Here is a 10,299-nt window from a genome sequence, read left to right on the forward strand (position 1 = left end):
AGCTGTGACGTCACTCGGCAATCTGCAGTCAGACCAGACAGGCGAGCATCGCTGATCGGACCCGAACTAAAGCAGAAAGAAACACCATCGGTATCGAAGCTCTCTGCCTCTGTTGTGTGGGCCGCATTAGCCGAAAAAGCAGAGTCCCTGATCGCGAGCCGAATGGCGCGTCCAGCCGTCTGATCCGAGTCGTTGACCGAAGCAGCAGCGACGCCGAGCGCGTGGCCCTGGCCGCCGTAATGGTTCGTGTGGCGCTGGCCTACATAGTTCTCGATCGCAATATAATTCGCTACTGAAACTAACTGCTGTCCTTATTCCAGCACAAGCTGAAGAGCTCGCAGCGCGACAAGGTACGCAAATTCATGTCGTTCACGCAGGCCGGTGAGACGACGGCCATCTACTGCCTCACCCACAATGATTGGAAGTTGGCCCAGGCCACGGACAACTACTACCAAAACCCGGACTACTACTGCAAGGAGTCCAAAATCAGCGTCGATAAGAGAAAAGTCGAGCACATTTTCTCCGCCTACCGAGGTACGTTTGTATGATTTATTTAGAAAAACGAAATGGAAAGAAATAGAGCGTATTTTGAGGTGGCATTTTGCCAATTAAAAATAAAAATTGTGCTTGTTTGTGACCTTCAAATAAAAAGGTTCAAAGGTAACCTATTCATTCAGTCATTTAACATGGATGAAGCAGGATTTCTCTTCGTTTTTTCGATAAATTGAGGGATTTAAGAGTTAGGGAATTTTTTTAGAAAAGGATGTGAGTGGCGACATTCACGGCATTCGTCACGCTTACTTTATTTCGTTCAGCAGCTGACAGTGCAGTTGATCGTTTTGCACGGCTGGGGAGGTTAAAATCTCAATGTGCTGCACCTGCTGTTGAATAGAAAAAATATTTTTAAATTTCGCTGCTATTCCAGAATTTAAATAACAAATTTAGACGTAAATCATTCTTCATGAATTTTGATTTTAAAACATAAAAATTATCTCAATGGTGAAAATATAATTTTAACCTTAAGGTTAAGTGGCTTGATTTCGATAATTTTTTATTTTATCACTTAGATAAGTTCTAAATAAATCCAAGGTCACGCAAGGAGGCGCTTCCTCGAATATCGAACGCAAGGTCATCTCCGTTTGCGTCGCGTCATTGCAAAAGTAGTGTCAGTTACCGAGACATTCATATCCGTTTTCAGATCCGACCGAGCAGGATAAGATCACGGCGGAGGGCGTGGAACGGTTCCTCAATGACCTGTGCCTCCCTCCAGATTCAATCAAAGTGCTCATCTTCGCGTGGAAGTGCAAGGCGGCCGTCCAGTGTGAATTCTCCAGAGACGAGTTTGTCACTGGCTTGAGTGACCTGGGGTAAGGATCGATTGCGTGATGCTGGAAATTAAATTATTAGTTTTGTTACAAGAAAAACAATTTAAAAAATATATATTTAAATTGTGCTTTTATCAAATAAGAGATGAGAGCTTTAATGGAATAAAACTTCATTTTCCAGCCTTTTTTAATTAAAATAAGTATTTGCATATTTTTTTGTTAATATGCTCTAAACTAATTAAGAAACTAGGAGGATTCTACTTTATAATTTTTGCCAAAACCGTTGAATTTTTAAGCATTAAAAGAGCTGTGATAATTATCCCCTTGATTTTACACAATTTATGAGCTTTGCAGCTCCTGATATTAAAAATCCTGAGGGATTGTATGAAGGAAATCGTTCAAAATCGACTTGTGAGGCTAGTTTTCATTAATTTTTAAAAACAGCTGTATTTTTGTAGTCAAGAAAAAATAGTTGACCTTATTTTTATTTTTCAACTTTCGTATTTTTGTTCGGAAATTAAAAATAGTTCTAGATAATGTTTTTTCAACCTGTAACTAATAAGTTTTCAGCCTTTTGCTCTGCAATACAATTAAAAACTTACAAAGCAAGGAATTTTCTTATTTTTTCCTGAACTCTGATCAATTTATCTCATTAAATTTGAACTATAAAGAACAAAAACAGTATTATTTTTATCGTTTTTGGAGTTTCTGGCCATTTTCTTCATATCTTCAAAAATTGCTAAAATCATCAAATTGAAACATTTCCATCACTCCTTAACTGATCCACAAATTTAATGGTTTGCTGAAAAAGTAATCAAGTTTGTTTCCTTATAAGCTGTTAAATGAGATTTAAAATCAACATTTTTCAAATATAACACCAATAAAACAAAAACAATTATTAACTTCCCATTGCTTTTCAGTTGTGACTCGATGGAGAAGCTGCGGAATCGCCTCCCGGTCATGGAGCAGGACATCAGGGACCCAAACCACTTCAAGGAGCTGTACCATTTCACCTTCAATTACGCCAAGAACCCCGGCCAGAAGGGTCTCGACCTGGACATGGCCATCGCCTACTGGAACATAGTGCTAAGGGGCAGGTTCAAGTTCTTGGACATGTGGTGCCAGTTCCTCCAGGTACAAACATAACCTTTTAGAGATATTTAAAGCTTCAAACAATATTGTTATTGTTTGTTATGTGCTATTTTCAAAACAAAATCATTTTTAAAAGCACAATGAACATTGCGCTGAAGTTAATAATAGGATAATATAATTTTATGAATAGTTTATCCAGCATGAAAATCAACCTTTTGAACAAATAATTGTTTTGAACGCATTTCAATAACAAAGAAACTTTTAGTTTGTCTCAAAAGAATTGAATTATATATTTGTGTCTTCAAAATAGTGCTGCTATTCAAAACATTTTAGTGTTTATTGATTTTGTGTGTTTACCAGGATGTTTTCTACTGATTTTTTAACCGCCAAAATATTGACACCACATTGACTGTTGTATAAAAGTTGAGAATTTTCTGCACACTGAAAAATGTTGCAAAATCAGTTCTATTTTTAAGGTTAAATTTTTATCCACCTAGGGTTACGCCTCTGGTTTTAAACTCATCAATTTTCCACATCATAAAAATTCTCAAATTAATTTTAGACCCGCAAAGGTTGATTATATTAATGCTGCAAATATTGCTCACTTTTTCTACGTTGTTTGTCTTTTTTTATATATTTGCTAGATGAATATTTTTTAGACCAATTTATGATACCTTTTGAAAGAATATTAAAAGTGACAAGAATTAACAGACTAATTTTGGATTTTTTTTTTCTTCGCAGGAGCATCACAAAAGGAGCATCCCGAAGGACACGTGGTACCTGCTGCTGGACTTTGCCGGCATGATCAGCGACGACATGTCCAACTACGACGAGGAGGGCGCGTGGCCGGTGCTGATCGACGACTTTGTAGAGTGGGCGCGGCCGCGGCTGCTCAGATCTCACCTCGGCACGCAGGTCTAGCAGCCAGTGCCGCTCGCCAGTGTGTTTTAAACTCGCGAACCCACAAGAAAGAGACACTCCGACTCAGACGGACACATGTTTTATTTCTACATGGTTTTTTTTTTCATTTTATTTTTGTCCAAAAAACGATGACCCAATGAAATTGCTAAAAGTGTGCGCGCTGCCGATGACAGGGGCGTGAGTGCTTTGCCGCCTGCTTATTCTTTTTCCCTCAATTACTCCCATCAAGTCCCAACTCTATAGAGAGATAAATAAAGACTTCTTATAAAATTATTTGGAAGTTTATATTTTGATGATCCCCACGTTTCACTTACAAATTGGTAGCAATTTGAGATCGGTAGTTGCTCTAGTGACTCTTCCCTAAGACAAAATTAAAGGATTTTTTTATCGAGATTTCTATTTGGAAATAAATTTTCTGAAATGTTTTGAAAAATATTGTTTTACGAATGGGGTGAAACTATTTTTTCCAAATTGTTACCCAAATCTTCTCAAAGCCTGGGGTCCACAGCCTTTGGAACCTCACGCTTCACGCTAATAACCAAGCGTTAAATCCTAAAAAATCGGACTCTGGAGCCTTCATCCCTTATAAAATTATTAGGGAAAAAATATAAATTACTCGCCATGATTTTACAGGGTTTTTTTTAATAAAAAAAAAATGAGTAAAATCCCAGCTTACAATTAGATCAAGGTATTTCTGGTTGAATCAAATCATCCATCAGTTCATTGTAAATCACGTGTTTTTATTTATTTATTTTTCTGTGTCCATTCACGGCCAGTGACAAATTATTCTATTGCTCTCAATGGAGCTCTAACTTAAGAACAAAAATCACGGACAAGAAACACCATCAATCAATCAATCACTCATTTTGCATGTGCTCAAGTAAAAAGTCGGTGTCCAGCGCAAGTGGACGAAAATGTTTGACCCTTAAATTGTGTCAATGAAATGCCAAGGGTCCGCACAGGTGCGTAGGTGAGAAAAAAGCTTACAACAACTATCAATAGCAGGAATAAATACAAAATATATATTTAAACGTACAAAGACCAGTGTGCGTGTGTTTGCGTTTTTTGAGCTAAATTAGGCAGCTTTTCACGCCGACTTGAGAGGGAAGAGTGTGTCGAAGGGCACCGTGTTGAAGATGCTCTGCGAAGCTGAAATCAGGAAGGCAGACACCACGTTCTCGATGATCGGCCGCAGCTCGTCCATCACTTCTTTCCAGTTGCTGTTCAGGAAGCGGTTCATGTTATCACCTGAAAATAAAATTAGAAAATTAGATACATCAACAATGAGGATCGAAACTGCTTATCAAATCGGTTCGTTTCAAATGATATCAGATCGTTAAAATGGGTCTGTACTGAAAATTTGAGAAACATCATGCCTATCATAGCCATAGATAATAGATATGAATTCTTTAAAAAAAAAATCAGAATAAAGCAAAGATTTTCCCTGGTTGCCAATTAAAATTTGAGAAAATCAGCATCAAAGTTTTTACACTTATAAAGTGGTTAGCTTTGTCTATCTGTTGAAAATCAGGATTTATTTCGCCAGAAAGGAATAGGATAGATTTGCTATGCTTTGCTTTGTTTTGGTTTTTTTTACCAAATGATTTTTGCGCAAAATTCAAATAGACTGGCTGAATATTTTTCCAGCTACAGGGAGCAATGACGAAACTGTCTAAGCTTATTAGTTGATTTTTATTTCCTTTTCCAATATTTGCTAAAAAAAATCAATATTTGTTAATTTCGTCAGGATTTGCAAAGTCATTCAAACGCCCTTTTTTAGAGTCGTTTTTGTAGTTTAAGAAACCACTGCGAAAAAATCCATTTCCATGTTTTTTCCTCATTCAGGTTTGAGCTTTATTACATTAAAATTGTCCAATCCACCTTGAATGAAAATTTGGACATTTAAAATTTATACAAGCGTAAAGTTTCATGATTTGAGCTTGGGAGCTCTCAATTTATTTTCCTTTTATAAGACGCCACAAATACTTTTACTTTCACAAATTTTTGCTCTGCAAGAAAAATAACTTTCAAACCAAAGAGAATTCAAAAGAATCGTATTTTTGTCAAACCCTGGATTTCGGGAAATTTTAGCACATAAAAAAAGAAAATCACCGAAAAAATTTCTAGTCCAAAATTGCAAAATTTGCTTAACCCTTTTTGCTACGCATAAGATGTTGTACAAGATATTATATAATAGTATTAATTAATGGATAAATCGAAAGTAATAGTATTCAAACGGTTGATTGCCTCCAATCGTTCTGATTGTCAATGAATGGAGATAAAAATAAAATTGCTGCCTGCGGCAGGTTGGCGGCGCGGGCACGAGAGCGAAAGTGCGCAATCGGGCTGCATATTGGCTTCATATTCTCTCTTTGGCCGCGTATTCGCTCCTTCTCTAGCCTTGTGTCGAGTGTGCACGCGTGTTGTAAGTGTATAGTGATATATTAAGAAGAGAGCAGCCAACAAACACGCATCAATAAAAACACACACACACACAGCAGTGTGTTATTTTCGCGGCCTTGGATGAGTTAATTCCGATCGGTATGCTGCGCAGGTGCTTTTCACTCTCGGCAGGCAGGGTTCAAGTCACAGTTGACCATAGAGTGACTTAATTGCGACCAGAGCCAACACTGCGGCGGCGCAAGGTCACACGACGTGTGTCTCTTCGAAACCTTATTTGAATTTGTTGAGTGTGTGAGTGCGAGTACGCGCGCGCATTGAAATTCGATCGCACATCCAACACACGCAGCCAGGCAGGCAGGCAGGCAAGCAGGGTGCTCTCTTTTCGCTCGACCTTTTTTCTCAAGCAAAGTTCAAGGTGACCGCGTGCAAACGAGAAACTGAAAACGGTCTGCCCTACATTGCTGCAAAGAGGGAAATTATTTATCGGGTCAATTTTCCTATTCCTGCACTAATTGGTACTCCATTTTTTTTTTAATTAAATTCGTCGGGAAAAATTAACAATAAAATTGCAGGTTTAAGACGGTGCATTATTTGAAAATAATTTAAATTTTTGGCTCCAGTTTGCAATTGCGCACTTTTTGTCGTTAAAATAATTCAAATTTCACCAATTTTCTCCAATATTCACAGCGCTTGACCTATTTTCCTGGCACATTTCGATTCCTCTAATTCAGATCTATCCAAAAGTGCATGACTCTTTTCGGGAAAACTCTTTGTTTTGTTAAAAACGGGATTTCAAGTAGGGAGACAGCCCTCACCATTAAAAAAGCAACCACTTTTCTAAAAAATTTATATCGCTACTGAAGTCAATTTTGGCTCTAACTAAATCCTAATTACGGCAACAAGGGGTTCCGGTGTTTTCCAGTATTTTCCAGTGTTTGTCCTCTTTTTATTAATTTGAGGAGAAAAAATGTTATACCATTTTTTGCTTTTCAGCGCATCTCAGGTTTATTTCTAATAAAAACTCCTGTTCCAGAAGGACAAGTTTTTCTACTTTGCTATATAAAAGAATAAATACTGGTTTGAATGTCTGGCACACAAAAATTGTCAACATTATTTGAGGAAGCAATTTGGGCTGGAGGCTGCGTTAATTTCGTATGCCAATTAACGCGACACGCGACCGGCCAGACCTTGGGCGCTCATCAAACCTAACTCGGACGATATATGAATCTGTTATTTTTCAACCATAAGGAAACGCGTGCGCTGCTGGCCGTTTCCTCAATTCTCGTCATGACAGGAAAGGATCACTTTCGCGTGCGTGCCCTCTGCCCGCTCGCCGACCGAGAAGAAGGAGGAGGAGATGCGAAGACAAAAAAAGCGTAATTTGCAGCGAGATCGAGGAACCGGATCCTTCCTGAATTCGCGGCGCCTGCTCCAAGGTTATTGGATTGTGACTCACCCAACTGCTTGTTTCCGCCGAAGAGGTTGTCAAAGTTCAGCTTGACCAGGCTGGCCGGGCCGATGTTGACGGGGAAATCCTCAACCTCCATGTATTTGACGCCGTCCCGCATCACCGGCTTGCCGATCAGCGTCGCGTTTGGCGAGATCTTGTCTGTAATGCAATAAAACATTTAATTTATGAAAATAAAATTTTTTTTGTAGTAAAAATTACAAATGCTTGTGAATAAAGCGCTGGATGAAGCTATTGTGACGTCTTAAAAATTGAGGCTGGTAGAGATTTTCTGTTTGTCTGTTCTGTGCCGTGCGTTTTGAATATAGAAAATGAAATCCAAGAAAAAGTAGATCGAAACAATGTGGTGGTGCCCTAAACATTGATGACGTCACTGATATGTATGACACACTCCTTTGCCAAATGGTCAAACAACGATTAAAAAATACTGCATAAAGATTTTTAATGAGGATAAAATTAAAAATAAATATTTTTTGGTGTACAAGTCCTTTAAAGGATCCTTGAAGTGCCTTTGAGTTTCCATTTCAACATAATTGCTGTATAATTTAATTTTTTTCCCGAACATTGATGTTTCAATTAATATTTTTCTAACTAAAATCCCGCTTTTCAGGAAAAAATTCTAAAATAAATCGAATTTCTGACAGTTCACACAATTTTATGTAAATTAAAATTCTAATTTTTGGTCTAGATTTGATCAAATTAGAATATGTATCGTTTAAGGTATTTAAATCTGGAGTACAGCCGTGAAGTCGATCTAGTTAAAATAATTGGAGCAAAGAGTGAATAAATACTCACAAACGATGATGTCAGCCACGCCCTTGCCCTTGATGGGGAGCACGAGGGCGCGTCCGTCCATCTCGTAGTCGCCGTGCATCTCCAACACGGGCAGGTCAATGCTGAAGTGGATCTTGTGGTTCTCCAGCTCAGGCCTGCACACGTGGAACAAATCAGAAATACGAAATTTAATTTATTAAAAATGACAGTATAAATATGGAAATGCAGTTTTTCGCAATTTCCATGGTTTATTTTAATTAAAATTCAAACTGGAAAAGCCGCTGATTTAAATAAAAAAACAGTTCATAGCTATTAATTTTTAAGGATAGAATTGTTCTGCCAATTATAATATTTATATTTTCTGCTTGACTTTATTTTATTAATTTTTTCCCAGAGAGATCCTGTCTATGAACATTTTCATTTTGAAAAGCAATATATTACATAACACAATTGAAAAAAGGTTGAGCAGAAATAATGTGTCGCGCACGGCGGGTGATTCACGCGGCGATTTGAACGCAGGACACGTCGAATCGAAGCGAACAATAGATTACAGCACATGCAGCGAACGCATTGGTGTCAGGATGATGCGGTAATCGGCCTGTTTGACCGCCGAAGGCCCGAAGTCCGCGGCACAAATCGAAATCAGGGGTGAAAAAAAATCGCGTGGTATTGAAAGATGAAATTTGCTGCTTGGTCACGGTCGAGGCTGTTGAACTTGCGGCCGGCGAGAGAGCAGAGAAAGATACTCACCTGACCCAGTTGACTTTGTAGTCCTGGCCACCCTTGACGCGCAGCTTGGTCAGTTTCAGGTTGATGGCGACCGGGCCCGTGCCCTCGTCGATGCTCACCTCCTCCAGGCTCAACGGGTTCAGGGGGGGAATCTTGAACGACCGGATTCCTGAGCGAAAATTGAGCTCGTCAGTAATTGCACTCGTCCGTCGGATAATTTAAATAATTGAAAAATGCTACAGGGCCGAAATACTGATAAATTTATACTTGTTTTATTGAAAGTTATTGGCATTTCGTAGCTTTAAAATGAAATTGTTTGGCGTTTGGTGGTTGATATTTTAATTTTTAAATAGAGAAAATAGAAACAAAAGGGATAAAAACCATATTTTGTTAAAATTTGGCTGGTAAAATTATAGATTGTAGCTTAAATTAAAAACCCAGGCTTGCAATTTGCTCATTTTTCAAATTTTAACAGTGCGTAGTAACAAAAAGAATAAAATATTTTTCAGGACAATTTGGAAGCTTTTTTAATTGGTTTCAGATCATGAACCAAAAAAGAAAAATTACTCACCCTTGTCCAGATGCGGCCGAAGAGCGTTGACGGACTCTACAATGCATTCGCCGAAGTTGTCTGCGTCGCGCTCGCACACTTTGAAGTAGCTCGCTGCAATGAGATAAAATAAGTACAATAATTATTTCCTGATTCCGATAATTTTCTCCGCGTATACAAATGCAGTTATTTATTATTTCCCATTTTCCTGCCTTGAAAATGAAATATATAGAAGTTACTCACGCAGCGATTTGGCGTAATAAGTCGGCAAGGCGGCCAGGGCGACGGCCACGAGCGCGACCAGGCTTTTGGACAGCGTCATCGTTGGTGGAGAGGCGGCGGCGGCGGCGGTTGGGGACTAACAAGCGAGCTGCCGCTCGGCCGCCGCCTTTTATAATCTCAGGCCGGTCCAACCTTGGCGGACACCACCACCAACACCACCACCCACGGCTCGCGGCTCTTCTCGGCCGCAAATAATGCCGCTTTATTCGTTATCTATATGTTGCATTGCGATTTTTTTTGCAACGCTGACAATTTTAAAACTGGTTTGAGCTTCAAACATGCCTCGAAATCAGATTTATTTTTGTCAAGAGCAATTATTTATAAATATAAAGCCGTGATTCTCGTAAATTTCCAAGGATTGCTGAGCCAAGGAAGAGGCTTTCATAAGGTGTCTCGGTCTTGAAAAATTAATTAATAAATTAGAAGACAATTATGCACACCGTTTTTTTTAAGATTAACCTTAAAATAAATTTTGAAATAGTCTCTGTGCTTAATTTTTGATAAATTTGAAGATAATGGAATATTTGCAAATTCCTAGTACATTTAAAAAATTGAAAAAATATAAACAGAATATCAAGAAAAAAGTGAGGACGTTCAGACGATTAGATTTCATTCAAGATTGATTGAATTTTAATTTCATGAACAAACCTAATTTTTCCTTAATCGATTAAGAATTCCGTCTACTCAATGAAAAGCTTTTGACCAGAACTTCAACATTTTAATTTAAATAAAGATAAATCATCTCTTGAAATTTC

The 10,299-nt window shown here is 38.3% G+C and overlaps 2 protein-coding genes across 2 annotated transcripts; one reads left to right on the forward strand and one right to left on the reverse strand.

Annotated features, from left to right (window-relative positions):
- The first annotated feature begins 23 nt into the window (after positions 1–23).
- Positions 24–3,611, forward strand: SCCRO (defective in cullin neddylation 1 domain containing SCCRO). Its single transcript, XM_065479646.1, has 5 exons — positions 24–242; positions 321–534; positions 1,199–1,367; positions 2,246–2,459; positions 3,159–3,611. The coding sequence occupies exons 1-5, from the start codon at positions 240–242 to the stop codon at positions 3,336–3,338; spliced, it is 780 nt and encodes a 259-aa protein (XP_065335718.1). The 5' UTR covers positions 24–239; the 3' UTR covers positions 3,339–3,611.
- Positions 3,612–4,057: 446 nt separating this feature from the next.
- Positions 4,058–9,640, reverse strand: LOC135936503 (protein takeout-like). Its single transcript, XM_065479333.1, has 6 exons — positions 9,506–9,640; positions 9,284–9,376; positions 8,734–8,881; positions 8,005–8,138; positions 7,198–7,350; positions 4,058–4,586 (listed from the first exon to the last, which is right to left on the reverse strand). Exons 1-6 carry the CDS (start codon positions 9,582–9,584, stop codon positions 4,426–4,428), a joined length of 768 nt encoding a protein of 255 aa, XP_065335405.1. The 5' UTR covers positions 9,585–9,640; the 3' UTR covers positions 4,058–4,425.
- Between the last annotated feature and the right edge of the window lie 659 nt (positions 9,641–10,299).

Source organism: Cloeon dipterum, chromosome 2, assembly GCF_949628265.1.
Source record: "Cloeon dipterum chromosome 2, ieCloDipt1.1, whole genome shotgun sequence".
Taxonomy (NCBI): Eukaryota; Metazoa; Arthropoda; class Insecta; order Ephemeroptera; family Baetidae; genus Cloeon; species Cloeon dipterum.

Coding starts and splice junctions, on each gene's coding strand:
- SCCRO (XM_065479646.1), top strand. Junction 535..1,198: donor CATTTTCTCCGCCTACCGAG/GTACGTTTGTAT, acceptor ATCCGTTTTCAG/ATCCGACCGAGCAGGATAAG. Junction 1,368..2,245: donor ACTGGCTTGAGTGACCTGGG/GTAAGGATCGAT, acceptor ATTGCTTTTCAG/TTGTGACTCGATGGAGAAGC.
- LOC135936503 (XM_065479333.1), bottom strand. CDS start 9,584: ATGACGCTGTCCAAAAGCCTGGTCGCGCTCGTGGCCGTCGCCCTGGCC. Junction 9,377..9,505: donor TTATTACGCCAAATCGCTGC/GTGAGTAACTTC, acceptor ATCTCATTGCAG/CGAGCTACTTCAAAGTGTGC. Junction 7,351..8,004: donor CGTGGCTGACATCATCGTTT/GTGAGTATTTAT, acceptor ATTGCATTACAG/ACAAGATCTCGCCAAACGCG.